The 17,967-nt window shown below is 44.3% G+C and overlaps 1 protein-coding gene across 11 annotated transcripts in view; it reads left to right on the top strand.

The window, feature by feature from the left end:
- Positions 1-17,967, top strand: part of ADD3 (adducin 3) — a 279,712-nt gene that overhangs the window by 210,168 nt on the left and 51,577 nt on the right. For all 11 annotated transcript variants that reach the window (XM_068258770.1, XM_068258769.1, XM_068258768.1 and 8 more), the window contains 2 exons: positions 5,961-6,184; positions 17,224-17,362. In XM_068258770.1, the coding sequence (XP_068114871.1) occupies positions 5,990-6,184; positions 17,224-17,362 (334 nt within the window). In that variant the 5' untranslated portion in view covers positions 5,961-5,989. The remainder of the gene's footprint in view (positions 1-5,960; positions 6,185-17,223; positions 17,363-17,967) is intronic.

The raw sequence follows: 17,967 nt of genomic DNA, 5'->3' as shown, positions 1-17,967 counted from the left end.
TGTGTGTACAAATTAGCTGCCCTGCCGAGATTCCTGAGCTGACTTAGCTGAGAGATCAAATTACATTTGAGACTAGTTACAAATGATGGGGAATTAGAGAGGCTAAATTCTCTAAATACATACAGGGTGCATTACTCTGTTTTCCTTCTGTCCTGTGCAAGAGTTCAGGTCCACTTTATAACGCAAATATATTAAAGAGGAACTTTACAAAGTATAACGTAATAAAACACTATCATTTTAAAAAATTTATTCAGAAATCAAGTCAGTGTAAAAAAAAATTTCTCTCTCAGATTTACATTTATTACAAATGATGACATTTTGTCTGCTGGTAGGTGCATCACTGTGGAATGTTTGGGTTGAAGTGCGTAGGAACACCTGGTGGTCTGGAGTGCACTGGGAGGAAAAGGCTGCCTAGGCTAAAGATCACTAGAAGGGTGGGGTTACATACCAGTGTATAGATGTAGGAAGTGTTTCTGATGCTGAAACAAGGAAAAGTAAAGTAAAAATGGGTATCCTGAATAATTGACTGTTATACTACATCACTACAGTGCCTCTTTAACCACTTAATGGTTTAGTACATTATATCTACTCCCCTAAAAACGTAATGTAAGCCTCAGGGGAGTAAATATACATACTCTGTCAAAATCGCCGCTGTGCGTGCGCCTGCTCGTCTGTGCGTGCGATCCCGTGCTTGTTCTTGCCGCCACCCGTTAGCCCGGAGGGCAGTGACTGGGAACGCAGTTCCTATGCATTGTTTTAGGTTCCCGTGTCAATGATTGCAGCATCAATTTGATGCCTGTGGTAATTTGTAAACACTGTACTTACCCTTGCACTCATTACATCCTCATTACATTTTGTGGCCAAATAGTAAAATTACACCTACATCCATTTATTTTAAGAGGCCTACACATACTTTATAATTGAGCCCTTACCTCCCACACTGTCCCATAAATGCCCACATGAAACTTTTGCATTAAAAAAAAATACAGACAAACCTTAGGGGCTGAACTTTTTGAATATGTATGTCAAGAGGGTATGTTACTATTTTTTTTTTCCAATTCTGGGCTTGTAAATAGTGATGGACGCAAAACTGACAAAATGCACCTATATTTGCAAATAAAATGTTGGCACCATACATTGAGATATGAACATAATTTAAACTGTTTAATAACCGGGACAAATAAGCAAATACGTGGGTTTTAATTTTGGTAGCATGTATTCTTTTAAAGCTATAATGGCTGAAAACTTTGAAATTATTTTTCTCCATTTTTTTTTCTTAATATTCCCATTAAAATGCATTGAGAAAAAATTTTAGCATAATGTACCACTCAAAGATAGCCTAATTGGTGGCTGAAAAAACAAGATCTAGATCACTTTGTTGTGATAAGTAGTGATAAAGTTATTGGCAAATTAATAGGAGAAGCGCTGAAATTTGAAAATTGCTCAGATGCATAAGGTGAAAATACACAGGTTAAAGTGGTTGAGCATGATATTCTGCTACTATTATATGAATGACTATAGTTGCAGCAAAATGCCAACATAGTGCCCCTTTATCCCTTGGAGTGTTGATGAGGTCTAGCTCACCCATGGCAGGCAATCTTGTTATGGCTGTGAAAGGGTTGGAAGGCATTTAAAGGGACACTGTAGGGGGGTCAGGGGAAAATGAGTTGAAGTTACCCAGGGCTTCTAATGGTCCCCCACAGACATCCTGCACCCGCGCAGCCACTCACCGATGCTCCGGCCCCGCCTCTGGCTCACTTCTGGAATTTCAGACTTTAAAGTCTGAAAACCACTGCGCCTGCGTTGCCGTGTCCTCGATCCCGCTGATGTCACCAGGAGTGTACTGCACAAGCCCAGTATGGTCTGGGCTGGTGACCTCAGGGGAAGCGAGGACACTGCAACACAGGCGCAGTGGTTTTCAGACTTTAAAGTCTGAAATTCCAGAAGTGAACTGGAGGCAGGGCTAGGGCATTGGGGAGTGGCTGCGTGGGCACAGGATGCCTGTGGGGGACCATTAGAAGCCCCGGGTAACTTCAACTCATTCCCCCCCCCCCCCCCTACAGTATCCCTTTAAGACTGTGTTAGCGCATTAAGGTGGGTACACACACAAGATAAGTCTTTGGAAAATGAAAGATCACAGACTTTTTACCCCCTTCCATGTAGTATGAGAGCCATACTCTACACAGTCTATTCTATTGAGCTGAACTCCCCATCAGATAAAAATCTTTGCAAGATGCTGCACACAAAGATGCTGCACACATGCAACAGATCAGTATCTGCAAAAGATCTGTTCCTGCAAAAGATCTGTTCCTGCAAAAGATCTGTTCCTGCAAAAGATCTGTTCCTGCAAAAGATCTGTTCCTGCAAAAGATCTGTTCCTGCAAAAGATCTGTTCCTGCAAAAGATCTGTTCCTGCAAAAGATCTGTTCCTGCAAAAGATCTGTTCCTGCAAAAGATCTGTTCCTGCAAAAGATCTGTTCCTGCAAAAGATCTGTTCCTGCAAAAGATCTGTTCCTGCAAAAGATCTGTTCCTGCAAAAGATCTGTTCCTGCAAAAGATCTGTTCCTGCAAAAGATCTGTTCCTGCAAAAGATCTGTTCCTGCAAAAGATCTGTTCCTGCAAAAGATCTGTTCCTGCAAAAGATCACTTCCTGCAAAAGATCACTTCCTGCAAAAGATCACTTCCTGCAAAATGCACTTATAGTCTATGATGGCTGCAGATCTCATACACACTTTGTTTAAAGCCCCATCTACACGATACGATTCTTTGTACGATTCGATTACGATTCTATTTATGATGCGATTAAACCAGACATGTCCGATCAGGATTCGATTCAATTTACTATTGCAAAACAATGGCAAATCGAATTGAATCGAATCCCGATCTAACATGTTGGATTTAATCGGATCGTAAATAGAATCGTACAAAGAATCGTATCGTGTAGATGGGGCTTAAAGGTGCGTACACACACACTACTACAGAGAACGACGGGTCCGTCAGACCCTCCCACTGGGCGGTCGTTCTCCCGACAGTGCGTGTGTACAGTCTGTCGGCAGACTGATAATACAGTTTCTGAACGATCTGCTGAGCGGATCGTTCAGAAACATCTGCAGATATCATAGACTATGAATGCATTTTGCAGGAACAGATCTTTTGCAGGAACAGATCTTTTGCAGGAACAGATCTTTTGCAGGAACAGATCTTTTGCAGGAACAGATCTTTTGCAGGAACAGATCTTTTGCAGGAACAGATCTTTTGCAGGAACAGATCTTTTGCAGGAGTACAGCATCTTGCAAAGATTTCTATCTGATGGGGAGTTCCGCTCAATAGAATAGACTGTGTAGAGTATGGCTCTCATACTACATGGAAGGGTGGTAAGATTGGTCTGTGATCTTTCATTTTCCAAAGACTTTTATCTGATGTGTGTACCCACCTTTAGTCACCACTAGCTTGTTTTAAAGCAGAGCTACTGCCTGTGTGTATTGTGCAGTGATCAGTTTTGCGTGAATGTACAGCATCAGTACAGATATCTGGAGGGGTTTTAGCGTTCAGGGCCCGTTTCCGCTTGTGCGGTGGGAATCGCCACGGAAAAAATTTGCATGCGGATGCGAATTGTGCATGCGGTTGTATTTGAATTTTCATGCGAATTCGCATACGATTTCGCATGGATGACTATGTATGCAAATTTAACCATGGCAGTGCCTGTGTACGTTCTCATTGTTTCTATGCGAAATCGTATGGAAATTCGCATACCAAAACCGCATGCGAATTTCCTATTAAATACATTGTATGCGAATCTTATAGCGGTATGCGAATCTGATGGCTTTGCCGTGCAGATTTTTTTCTGCACAGAAAAACTCAGAAATCCTGACAAGTGGAAAAAGTCCCATCCACTTGTATTGCCCATGCAAATTCGCATGCGGGAAGCGCATGCGAATTCGCGATAGTGGAAACGGGCAGACAACGAAGGGGCGATTTGCATATTTAGCAGTGATGCATTGTGGGAGACTTCATATGCTCACTCCAACCTAAATGCGAATTCCGTTCTATTTGAAGAAGGCAAAATTCTGTTTTCCTGATAGTCAGGCTAAGCAAACCTGCTGTTGGCCAATAAAGGTGGCCATACACTTATAGATTTGCAGCAGATTCGACCATCAGATAGATTAGTCAGATGCCTGTCAGGTCGAATCTGACAGGAATCTGTGTGCCACACACTAGGAACAGATTTCCAATAGATTTCAGAATGCATTATTGGACCATTAGATCCAATGTAACTCTATGGACCTCGATTTTCCATCCTGTTAGATGAAATAGTTCGAAATTGGCCGCAAATCGATGGATCGTTAGATTTGATAGAATCTATTTCTAATCGGTCAATTCCATAGACTCAATCGATCGATGGCTGAAATTGACCAGTGTATGGGCCCCTTTAGGCATCTGTCAGATGGTGATTAGTAGGGGTTAGTCAATGAGGCGCAAATAATTCCAAGTTTACGTAAGCTTTTATGTTAATTGTACGCAGCAGTAGAAATTTGGTAAATTTTTTTCAGCTACATAAAATTGGCATTAAAAATTCAATTGCATTAACTCTATTTGCATTTCATTGACCATACCCGGTTTCTTTTAAAGGGAACCTAAACTGAGAAGGATATGGATTTTTCCTTTTTAAAATAATACCAGTTACTGGATTCTCCTGCTGATCCGGTGTCTTTAATGCCTTCAGCCACAGCCCCTCAACAAGCATGCAGATCAGGTGCTCTGACTGAAGTCAGACTGGATTAGCTGCATGCTTGTTTCAGGTGTGTGATTCAGTCACTACTACAGCCAAAGAGATCAGCAGGACTGCCAGGCAACTGGTATTGTTTAAAAGGAAACATCCATATCCCTCTCAGTTGAGGGTCCCTTTAATGCTAAGGCCCCAAGTTTGGACCACGCACAGGATACTTCCCTTATCTCAGTTTCCTCTGGGCACTCCAGTTTCCTCCGACATCCCAAGGACCTGTGAAACCGTAACGAGGAATTGAATTTCATCCCAATCATTATCTGACACTCTCATTCCCATGATAAATCTTTTACTTTTCACAAAGGGATCATCAGGGGAGTCTGTATGGCTGATATTGTGGTGAAACCCTTCCCACTGTGGGATGTTAGGACCATGATTCTGACATCAGTGTTGTTGCCATGTGGGCAAGAACAGCTGTTTACAGCTTTTTACAACTGCCAAAAAAGCAAGCAGCATCTCATTCCACTGACATCACCTGCCAGCAGTAAAAATATCACCATGTGATAAATGTCAGAATGTAAATCGGGGAGAGGAAAGATTTTACAATGGGCAAACTGTGACTAAATCATTTATACACAATTATTGTAAAAATGAAGCACTTTTTTTTATTACATTATTTTCACTGGAGTCAGAGAGACATGCGTAATAAGTCAGCTGGTGCCTAAACTTTTCTGTACCACCTCAAAATACCAGTTTTGAGCAGAGATCCCCTTTTAAAGGAACCCAATGTATGTGAGGGTATAATCTAGTGTTATTTTCTGGTTAAACTCAATGGATGTATGTGTTTTTTTTTTTGTTTTTTTTTTTGTCAACCCAAATAACTGAGGTGAGAGGGATATGGAGGCTGCCATAATTTATTTCCTTTAAAATAATACCAGTTGCCTGGCAGTTCTGCTGATCTTTCTGAAACAAGAATGTGGCAAATCCAGTAAGATTTTTGTCAAACATCTCATCTGCATGCTTGTTCAGGGTGTATGGAGGCAGAGGATCAGTAGGACAGCCAGGCAATCTGCATTGAATAAAAGGAAATAAATATGTCAGCCTCCATGTGTCTGTCACCCCGGTTCCCTCCTAATGATGGGCTTCTTCCTGCAGCCGTTGCAGTTGGAATGTGTTTGTGCCGCTGGTGTCTTTGCATCCCGATTGATGCATTTGTTTTCACTCTGTCCTCTCCTAGGTGAGACCCGGCTCCGCAGCGACTGAGCCATGAGTTCCGGAGCCAGCCCGGGGGTGATCACAGCCCCTCCTCCTCCCAGCATGCCTCACAAAGAGCGGTACTTCGACCGCGTCGATGAAAATGACCCCAGTTACCTGCGGGAGAGGAACATGTCTCCGGACCTGCGTCAGGACTTCAACATGATGGAGCAGAAAAAACGTGTGACGCAGATCCTGAAGAGCCCGGTGAGTAGCCCGCCTCTCTCATCCACCTGCCCAAACCGTGATCGCTGCTGTGAGTAGCTCAAATCAAACATGGTGACAGGAAGACTATTTTGGGTTCCAGAAGCTCTGCGGGAAACCTAATTCCGATTTGCTATCCAGAGCGGTTATTGCTTCGCTGCGATTTATACGGCCGCAGAGGAGATTTCCGCTCCTACTTTCACCTCCACAAAGTCATCTGCAGCTCCTGCTTTGGCTGCTCAGGCTTGACCACTAATACTTGTCTTTTCTGAAAGATTTAATCCCTCTTAAAAGAATAATCCACCCACGCCACACCCGGCCGCCCCTCCGCTGCAGCCCCTCGGATGACCCGCTGGCTTTGGCTGGACTTGCACGGTTTTCACATTCTTTCTTTTGAGCTGTGCTGGGATGTGTGCGCTTCATTACACAATGACAAGAGTGTCCCGCCTCAATGGGGGACCCAGGGGGGGTCGGGGACAGGGAGGGGACGGAGACCTAGGATTTTGGGAACATTAACCCTTCCTAGGCAGAACCCGCACAGCTGGATGGTCCTAAACCCAAAATGCTGATGGATTGCATAAAGTCCTATAAAAATACAAATAAAATTGTGTGGAAAGATTTATAACCTTTCTTGGGTTTTAGTTCTGTCAATGTCCCCAGTGAGGTACGTTGTGCCTTACTTTCTTGTCATGGGAACGCCATAACTTAGTGTATCTGAGGCAACATGTGTATGTACAGTACAAAACATTAATAACCAGGCTGTTTTACTTGTTTAAGTTTGCTGCCTGAAGGTAAATTTTTAGATTTGGAAGTGACAGCTGTCAGTAGCTTATTAAGAATATAATAAACATCACCGATAAGCAAATTACAGCCATAACCAGTTTCCTGGCCGAATACAACTTCTGAGAGCAAAGGGAGATAGAAAAAGATCAGTTGTTCATATAGTTTCATTTAGGGACACTTAATAGGCTGCCACTGAGCAGAGACAGCAAAACATTCAATTGACTCTGTAAATGTTTAAATATAAAACAAAACCATGGGATATCTAAAAAAAAAAAAAAAAAAAAAAAAGTAAAAGGTAAATGCAAATTTTATCTCATCGGTTTATTTACACCTCGGTTTCACTTTAAAGTAATTGGTTTCTGTCCAGAACAAGAAAATGAGATGCAGGAAAAAAACACAAACTTAAAAGTACACCCGAAGTCAGAGGCTGTCATATTTTTTTTTTCTTTTAACAATACTAGTTGCCTGCCAGTCCAGCTGACCCTCTTCCTCTAATACTTTTAGCCATAGATATTGAACAAGCATTCAGATCAAATGTTTCTGACTGAAGTATGAATTAATCTTGTTTACTTCAGTTGCAAGTTGCATGTTTGTTTCTGGTGTGTGATCTAGACACTACTGCAGCCAACAAGATCAGCAGGGCTGCCGGGCAACTGGAATGGTTTAAAAGGAAATAAATGTCACCTGTGTAGGCAGGTGAGGAGATTGTCCTGTCTTCACTCAGGAATAAGAATTTGCGCTCTTTGTAGACAGGAGAAAAAGGGGTATCCCCCTCCACCAAGGGTGGATAATAGTTGCTACGTTGAAATAAACAGAGGCGCCAACAGGATAAAATCAAAATGAGGAAAAGTTTTAAAGTGCTTACAGGAGGGAAGTCCACCACTGCCTCCAAAGCACACTAGAAACTGTCTTATTAAAAACAAAAAAGCATTTATTGGTATACTCCAAGGGGGTTGCTACGCTTTTCGCAAGCGTCGACCTGCTTCATCAGGCAATAAATTATAGGAGCACACAACAGCATTCGGTCCGGGTAACACCTGGCGCCTCAGTTGAAAATGTAGTGGGGTTGGGATCTACTACCAGAAGTCCTTTGCGATCTACTGGTAGATCGCGAATTACCTAATGGGCACTCCTGTGCTAGACCATCCTATCAGAGCCCTGTATCCTGTGCCCTGCACCCACTGCCTGGCCTCTTCTGCACAAATTGAATATGCCCAAACTTTTTGCACTTAATGATTGCAACAATAAATTCCAGTTAGCCATGCCGGCTTGCCGCTGTTTACCTTTATAACGCACACTTCTAATTTCTAATTTAGAGTGTGCTCACACTACTTTGGTGCATCAGAAAACTGACAGCCTATTTATAAATAAGATCCATTTACACTTGTCAGTCTGCAATAAATCTGTTGGATATATATAAATCTCATGGGTGAAACGCATGGATAAACCAGACCACAACAAACCGTTGGAGTTGACACTACACTGTCCGCTCTTGCTAGCCATTTGAGATCTGGTTCAAACGGCAACCTAGCCTTAAAGGGTTAAGCTGGCCACTAACTGTCCAATTTCTAGCGAAAAATCGTTCGAGCGATCAAATTCTGATCTGATTGGTTCTTAATCGATTGTGTCCACCAATGGAGATTTACGAGTGAAAAAAATGTCGCCCGAATGAATTTTCGTCGAACGAAAATTTGGATTTTCTTGGTGGTCGTGATAGATAGGAAGCAATGATTGGTTAGTTGATGGTGTAGTGAATTTCTGATCGCTCGAACGATTTTTCGCTAGAAATTGGACCATTAGTGGCCAGCTTAACTGAGATGGCCAAATAAAAAGATTTTTATACTTACCCGGCGCTTCCTCCAGCCTCGTGAGCACAGATGAATGTAAACGGAGGCACTCAGGAGGAAGACGAGGGACGCGTCAGTGCTTATGGGGCTTGGAGAAATTCCCCGGGTACGTATAAAATCTTTTAAGAGCCAAAGGAATGGTCTGCATTGGGGCCAGCTCTGTGCAGGGGCAAGAGGGGGCGCCCTCAAATGTCTTGCCCCTTCAAATCAATATCCCTCAGACCTGTCCTGTCCACTTTGTGCAAACAGAATAAAAAAACCCATCAGAACAGCCGATCACTAATCAGCCATAAACTCCACCCTGAATAATTACAAAAACGTTATTGGCCATATTTGAATTGCATAGGTTGCAGCATCAGTCACTCTGCTTGACATACCTCCTATGTAGCAATCCTAGCCCGCAGGTATGCGGACAGTTTCCGTTGTACAAAATCACTAACTGAACAGGGGGATTGGCTGTGGTTACATGTTCCCAGAGGGGTTGGACCCAACATGACTTTACCTATGCATCATCAGGTCTTTTTTTTTTTTCTGTTACCCCTCTCCTGGGATTCAGGACCTGATCAATGACCAATCAACCATGCCCCTCAGGGAATGAGGTGTTTGTTCTCCAATCTCCACAAAGTGGACTGCAACTGATATGTTTTGGTCAGGTGTTTCCAAGGTACAGTACTCTCAAGGGCCTGTTTGATATCCCACACAATGCTTTTGATTTTATTTTATTTTTTTTAAATTGCCCAGTGCTCTTGCCGACATATGCAAGACCACGTGGACATTTGAGCATGTAAATTACATAGCACGAGTCACAGTAATCAAGTAATGCCTGATGTACCTTTTTGCAAGTTGGGGATGTGTGAAGTACTGTATATTCTGGTGTATAAACCTTTTTAACCCTTGAAAATCATCTGAAAAGTCAAGGGTTGTCTTATACGCCGTGTGTCATTAATGCCGGGTGATACGCCCTATCCTGTTACCGCCTCTCCGATCTCGCTGCTGAGGGCTGTAGTGAAGTGGTGCAGGTGCACATGTGCGAGATCTGAGAGGCAGAGAAGGAGGTAAATAGGATTAAAGGGTGGGTCAGAAGTAGGGCTGAATGATTTTCGGTTTAAAACCGAAAATCTTGATCACGGTAATGACAATCTTGGGATCAAAGCAGAAGTTTAGCGGCGGTTTTTGCCGCTGCCGCATGTACTTGGTGTACTCCGTCCCTACCCTCTCCTCCACTTGCGGCCCCCTCTTCCAGTAAGTTGTGTTTACATTCGGTCTCACTGCATTGCTCTGCCGCAGAGAAGAGGCAACAACTGTTCGTGCCTATATCAGGAAGTGTGACATCACTTCCTGGCGGCCACCATTATTAGGCAGCACTCGTTGCCTCTTCCCTGCATCTCACCATGCGGCAATACCAATGCGGTGAGCCTGAATGGAATGTGACGTTACTTGAGCAGGGGGCCACGAGCGGAGGAGGGGGAAGGGACGGAGCAGGTAGCAGCAGCGGCGAGGGGGATCTGGAGGCTGCAGCACTGGCTGACCTATACAAACTGGCTGACCTATACAAACTGGCTGACCTGTACCGTGGCACCTATATACTGGCCGGCCTGTACCGTGGCACCTATATACTGGCCGGCCTGTACCGTGGCACCTATATACTGGCCGGCCTGTACCGTGGCACCTATATGTGGCTACCTATGCTGGGGGAACTCCTACTCACCATCAGTGTGCTGCTGATCCATTGTTGTGTATTAACCTTCTTGGCGGTATGGACGAGCTCAGCTCAGGCCCTGCTGGGCCGATTTTAACAATTTTTTTTTTTTTTTTAAACACACAGCTAGCACTTTGCTAGCTGCGTGTGGGGGACAATCGCCGCCGATGCGCCGCTACCCGTCGTGTAAGGACCCCCCTCTCCCGAGACCCCTGTACAACCAGGCCAATCAGTGCCAGGCAGCGCTGCGGGTGGATCGGGACTCCCGATGACTGCACAACGTCGCCGTCATCACGATTGTTGCCATGATGGGGGAAGCCCTCCAAGAAATCCCGTTCAGAACGGGATTTCCGGATGGGCTAATGCACCGGAAGCGATCGGAAAGGTAAGTAAGATGCCGCCGGGAGGGGGGAGTCATGTAGCTTGCACTAGGCTAGCTACATGGTTTAAAAAAATAAATAAATACTGCTGCGCCGCCACCCTGGCGATCTTAATAGAACATCAGGGTGGTTAAAAATCGTGAATCAAATTCGAAATGGCAATTTCTGACAAATCTATTCTTTCATACCGCTCTGATAAACGGGTAGACAAGGAGAGCTGACCAATCCACTTAGGGAGAGGGAGAGTTGACCAATCCAACCAGTCTTTCACCTGTATACTGTTATATACTGGGTACCACATACAGTACAGCACCAGTATCTGTTCATACATAGCACCAGTGTATATTTTTTAATTATTTGGTTTGCGTTGGAAGAGGGTAGACTTATAGGGCGAGTATATACCAAACTATATTTTAACTGGAAAAGTTGGGGGGTTGTCTTATACACCCAGTCGTCTAATACACCGGAATATATGGTATTCACCAGTGTCCAAGGCACCACAGACCATGCATCTGTAGCAACCTGTCTTGGATGAGGTTACCATGTACATCAGTGGACTGGTTCGCATTGTGTGTGCGTGTCTGTGTTTATTCTTTATTTTTATTTTTTTTTATGCAGCTGCTTTTTGACCGCACGTAGCTTATATTAAAAGGTATTGTTTTCCTGCTGCGTTTTCAGCAGGAAAACAATACAACTGCCCATGTAATACATCAGAAACACGTGTGAAATCGCGTATATATGCGTAATTAAAATGGTGTGGGTGCTGCCTAAAGGAGAGCAGTTTGTAGTGGCCTGTGAAGGAGCCGATATTCACTTTAAAGGACAACTGAAGTGAGAGGGATATGGAGGCTGACATTTATTTCCTTTTAACCTCCTTGGCAGTAATCCCGAGCTAGGATCGGGGCGGAAAACCGCAGCTCAGAGAGGTCATCCGAACTGCTCGGGGTAGCCGCCGGAGGCTGTGTGCAGAGCAATGCACGCAGCAGGCATCTCTACATACCTCCCGGGGATCCCGACGTCGGCCGCCAGTCTTCTTCCGCTCCTCCGAGGCTCTGCTTCCTCCTGGTGAGATCACCGGCTGTCGTCATGACAGCCAGCAATCTCACTTTAGAGTTGCAGCTTCACCTGGAGGATGGAGTGAAAACTGCAGCGCTGGAGCCAGGGAGGTGAGTGGTTGTGGAACTGCTGCAGATCTCCCTGGCAGCATGATTTTTTTTCCAGGTTTTAGGGTCTGAAAGGGTGCAAAAAAATTGCACCGCTTTTAGACCCTAAAATCCGGAAAGAATCCTAACGCCCAGGGGGTTAAAGAGAACCCGAGGTGGGTTTTAAAAAGCCTAATTGCACACAGAGGCTGGGTCTGCATATAATGCCCCGCCTCAGTTGCTGTATTGTTCTCCACCAGACCCCCCCTGCGCTCTGCTTACCCTCTTAAAACAAACCACCATGCTAGCGACACGCAGCATATCAATAGCCGGCTGTTTACATGGCCACTGTCACTCTCCACTGCTCCCCTGCCTCCTCTGTCGCCGCTCCCTGCCTGCGTCCCTTCCCTACAGTCACCGGGGAGGGAAGGGACGCAGGTGGGGAGCGGCGATATGGAGGAGGCGGGGGAGCGGCGAGAGTGACAGTGGCCATGTAAACAGCCGGCTATTGATATGCTGCGTGTCGCTAGCACAGTGGTTTGATTTATGGGGGTAAGCAGAGCGCAGGGGGAGGGGGGGGTCTGGGGGGAACAATATAGCAACAGAGGCTGGGCATTATATGCAGACCCAGCCTCTGTGTGCAATTAGGATTTTTAAAACCCACCTCGGGTTCTCTTTAAGCAATGCAGAGTGCCTTTCTGTCCTGCCAATTATGTCCCTCTTGAACAGGTGTGGTTTTTAGACACTACTACATCCAAAGAGATCAGCAGGACTGCAAGGCAACTAGAATTGTTTAAAAGAAAATGTCTCTCAGTTCAGGTGTCCTTTAAAAAAAGATCTTGGCATTTTACTGCAGGGAAAAGCGTTCTGCAGCAACTATATTAAGTTTATACAGGATATCAGTTTACATTTAAAGTACGGTAGTTGTAATTGTTGCCCCCTACTGGTAATTCTAGTCATACGCAAGTGATTATGAGAGCATATTGTTCTTCTCTTTGCTTAAGTTGCTGATCTGAATCCTTGAGAGAAACCCTCACAGCATTCTTCAGTTTTTGCTTTTGTGTAACTGCTGTAATTGGCTCTTTGCACTGTGTGAGAGTGCATCGGATTGCTGTTCAAGTGCACCTGTTATGTGATGGATTATGGGAGGTGTAAAGCGTCAAAGCAGACTGGGAACCATAGTGAAGGGGTACGGTTACTTCTAAGGAAACTACACTGATGCTAAGGAAGAAATGGCCATCCTTTCAGTTCAGCTACATACTGTACATTGATTAATGACAAACATCATTTTAGCTTGCTTGTCTGTTTTTCCTTTACTGCTTTTCCTTGTTGTTCCTAATAAGCTACCAGATGGGTGCGCTGAGTTGGTTATCACTCAATTAGCAAACATGCAGAAAATGAGTAACAAGGGGTAATGCCCATTGCAACAAAAATAAGACATTATCACTTCAGAGCGATTGGCAGGGTGGCTGGATCATGCACAGCTATGGGATCCGCTGCCACGAAAACTGGTGGCAATGGCGGCTGAATTGCTAGGGCAAGCGATTCGGCCAGCGGCTCCATTATTTCCTATGGCAGAGTTTCCCTTTGGGGAAACCGCAGATTCGGCCCAGTTTCCGTGATAGTGTAAACTGGCCCTTACAGTTGGGCACAATTCACTTGCATCTTAGAAACTGAATAAGTGCAGATTTAAAAGCAATGATTTTTTTTTTTAAAACACCGCTAATGAAAGAGGTCATTTGCATGCATTGTGCAAATTATTGCTTTAAAGGGAACCTGAAGCGAGGAAAATTATTTAAAATAAACACATGACATAGCTGCAAATGAATATTACATACTAACCTTACCCTCAGTTCCTCTCAGAAGGTCACCATTTTCTTCTTACAGTGATCTCTTACAGTTCTGACAATATTTTGTCAGAACTGAAATATACCAGTTGCTGTCAGTTATATATCAGCTGCTGTCAGTTACAACTGAATGTGCAAGGTAAGGTCCATGTTTCCCTATGGCTCAAGTGGGTGATCTTAGTTTAACAGTGTGCTGAGCAGGAAGCTGTTAGGAGGTAATGGCCATTTTTGAAATAGAGGACAGAGAATTCCATTGATCACAGTGGACAAATGGGATGTAGGAGAGGAGAAAGAGATTGAGGAGTAGACTACACAGGAGGTAAGTATGACCTGTGTATGGTTATTTTGACTTTTTATTCTGAGTTCAGGTTCTCTTTAAGAAGTGTGTTTTTTGTGCATGCGAAAATGTGACTAATTTTGCAGAAGTGCGATTCTCCATTGACTTTTAATAGATGTGAGGCGAATGCATTTTTACACATTTGCAAACCATGCAGATTTTAGTGTGAACCCTGCCTTACAATAAGCATGTTTGTCACATATAGTAAATAGGAGCAAGGTAACCCACAGGGCAACCTAAGCAGGTACCTAGGTCCCCCCCCCCCCCCCCCCCCATTTTCCCTTATGTAGAAAGTACATTTGCATGCAGAGCTTGCTTTGGTTTATTTTAGTAAGGGATGAAGCAGTTTTGAGCACACATAGTTCATCTATTACATGATGCCTGTTCCCTATAGTGTGTGGAGGAGGGCAGCTTCCTGACTTGTTTACACAGAGAATGAGTTAACTCCGGGCTGCCATCCAGACAGCTCCTCTGACACACAAGAGTATGGAGTGCCTCCCACACCAATCTGACCTAAACTGCCTCTGGCACAGCCCCTGCTAATTTTCAGCAATTACTTAAAGGGTCAGTCCGCAGAGAGCTGGGATCTCAGTGTATGGCGAGATCTCTGCATTCCTGTGCCAGGCCTGTCATTTGTTGTATATTATGGAGGATGTAATAGGAGGATGGCACTTGTAGGTGAAAGCAGCGCAACCCCCAGGACTGTGAGTGGCAGATGCAGCACACACATTCCAAGTTAATTATAAATTGCAGATTTGTCTTTATCGAATGTTCCGTGCTTAAAGGGAACCTAAACTGAGAAGGATATGGATGTTTCCTTTTAAAATGATACCAGTTGCCTAACTCTCCTGCTGACCCTGTGTCTCTAATACTGTCAGCCCCTGCACAAGCATGCAGATCAGGTGGTCAGACTGGATTAGCTGCATGCTTGTTTCAGGTCTGATTTAACCACTACTGCAGCCAAAGAGATCAACAGGGCTGCCAGTCAACTAGTATTGTTTAAAGTGAACCTTAAGCCAGAAAAAAAGAGTATTACTCACCTGGTGCTTCTACCAGCCCCCTGCAGCACTCCCGTGCCCTCGCAGCCACTCACTAATCCTCTGGTCCCCCGCTGCCAGCCAGTTTCGTTTTTGCCGTCAGGCCTGGCCACGCGTAGCTTTTTCTGCATTCCCGACTGCAATTGGCGCTATTGCGGGCCGCAACGCGTACAAAAATACACGTTGCCGCATATCTATGCGTTCGTAATGCGGCAACGCGTATTTTTGTATGCATTGCGGCCCGCAATAGCGCTAATTACAGTCGAGAATGCGGCAAAAGCTACGCGTGGCCAGTCCTGACGGGCCTGTCGGCAAAAACGAAACTGGCTGGCAGCGGGGGACCAGAGGATTAGTGAGTGGCTGCGAGGGCACGGGAGTGCTGCAGGGGGCTGGTAGAAGCCCCAGGTGAGTAATACACTTTTTTTTTCTTTTTTTTTTTTTTCTGGCTTAAGGTTATATGTATGCAAGATTTATGAAGTGACCGTTCTGTGTACAGCTCAGTTGTCAGGGTGGTGTCCATCTACTGTGGAACACTGACTGATGCAATCAACCTCATTCTCTGTGCTGTGTGTTAGTTATAGGCATAATTTTATTAGGGTAGGGAGGACTATTCTATTGTTGAATTACTGAGACCAATATGTTGTTAAAATTCATCTTTCATTTAGAGAAATAAATCTTCCCTTCATTTCAGCACCTTCTAAAAATCTACTCAGCAGCACTGTAAAGAAGGCCTGAAACACACCAGAGGAGTTTTTCTGAGCGTTTTGAGTTTTTAAATCTGCTGCTAATGTTATCCTATGTGTCTGTGCACACTGGAGCAATGAGGTTTTGTAAAAAACCCCATAGCATTACATTGGGAAGAGCTTTTGAAACCTCTAAAAGTTCTTCCCAATGTAATGCTATGGGTTTTTTTTTTACAAAACCTCATTGCTCCAGTGTGCACAGACACATAGGATAACATTAGCAGCAGATTTAAAAACTCAAAACGCTCAGAAAAACTCCTCTGGTGTGTTTCAGGCCGAACTTTGTTTTTCTTACCCAAGCCTCATTTTTAGCTGCACAGAAGTTAAGCTACGCCCCATCAAAGAAATCTGCCCCGGTCATTTTTCCCTGATGCTGTGCAAAGCATGATCGTTGCCTACACAGGACAGTTGGAACTGTGTCTTGTGCTCCCTGCCTGTCACCTCCTTTCAACCAAAAAGATGGCTGCCCCCATGAAATCATGAAACTTTGCCTGTTCTTTTAAAACCGGGTGGGTAAAGGTGCATACACACATCTGCTTTTATGCCCGATTGTCGTTTAAACCGGAATTGTCATTCAAACAAAAAGTCGTTCAGATTCTTTGTACACACAGATGAGACAACGTTTGAAATGCTAATTACAGCAAATTTACATGTCGTTTGGACTGGATAGAACAATGGACCAGATCAAATGACTGATCAAACGACTTGTTTGAAAGTCTATTTGTTTCAAACGAATAGACTTTCAAACAACAAGTAATTTGTACACGTACGGACCTTACTGTCTTGAGCGACAAGTTGTTCAGAAATATTAGACACGAGTACATACCTTAAGAGATTATATTATCTATCTATTTTAATTAACATAACTAATGTTAAATGACAGTATGTTTGTTTAGGCTGAAGTTCCTCTTTAACAGGGCCTGTGGGTAAGGACAAGTTTGCTGCCCGTCTTTCAATTAGTCCAGGTGTAGAAAACAAATAACAGGCTCCTCCTGATCTGTGCAGCTAATTACTCGCGTATGAAAATGGGAGGTTCTTGACAATTCAGACCATGCTTGTGAAGAACGGTGAGCTTCAGTCATTTACTGTTCTGCAACATTAGTGAAAAAATATATACTTCCAGCCGCATTTAATGTCAACAATTTTGTGATGTTATTGGTAGCCAGTTAGTAACGTCTGTGTGGTTGGTGATCTGCCAGTAACTGTAACGGATCTCTGTCTCCACAGGCCTTTCGGGAGGATCTGGAGAGCCTCATTCAGGACCAGATGAAGAAGGGGAATAACCCCACCGGCCTCCTGGCGCTGCAGCAGATCGCAGATTACGTCATGGCGAGTTCCTTCGCTGGCTTTGCCTCCTCGCCTCTCAGTAAGTTCCACAGCAAAGGGCTTGGGGGGTGGGGTGGGGGGTGTTGGTTTTAGTTTTGTGGTTTTGCTACAGTGCACATACAACTGATTACTGCAACTGCTTGGGCTTGTCTGAAATCCGAAATCATGGCTTCCACAGAAACGTGAGTTCGCAGATGTGCATTGCGTAACCCTGGCGCTACAATACGGGCATACAGCAATGCACACTTTGCATATTATAAAGTGCACATCGCTTTTTATAGCATTGGCAGCTGTCAGGTAAGGGGTCATGCTGGGCCTTGTAGAAAGCAAACAATAATGAACTCGCGCCACTGCAAATTCCATCCCCACTACATTTTCAGTTTCAGAATATGATGACATTAAAGTGGACCTGAACTCTTGCACAGGGCAGGAGGAAAACCTAGAGAAAAATGCCCCCTGTATGTATTTAGAGAGTTTAGCCTGTCTAATTCCCTCTCATCTGTGTCTAATAACACGTTGTAATTTGATTTCTCACCTGTGTCAGCTGACTGCCATGGCAGAGAGGGTAATTTGTAAAGCACAGGATGTTAACCATATGTCTGCTTCCATGAAAGCAGGGAGTAGACACACTGCATATTTCTTGCA

The sequence above is a fragment of the Hyperolius riggenbachi genome, chromosome 10 (genome assembly GCF_040937935.1).
Source record: "Hyperolius riggenbachi isolate aHypRig1 chromosome 10, aHypRig1.pri, whole genome shotgun sequence".
Classification (NCBI taxonomy): domain Eukaryota; kingdom Metazoa; phylum Chordata; class Amphibia; order Anura; family Hyperoliidae; genus Hyperolius; species Hyperolius riggenbachi.
This window is presented reverse-complemented; position numbering and strand designations above follow the sequence as displayed.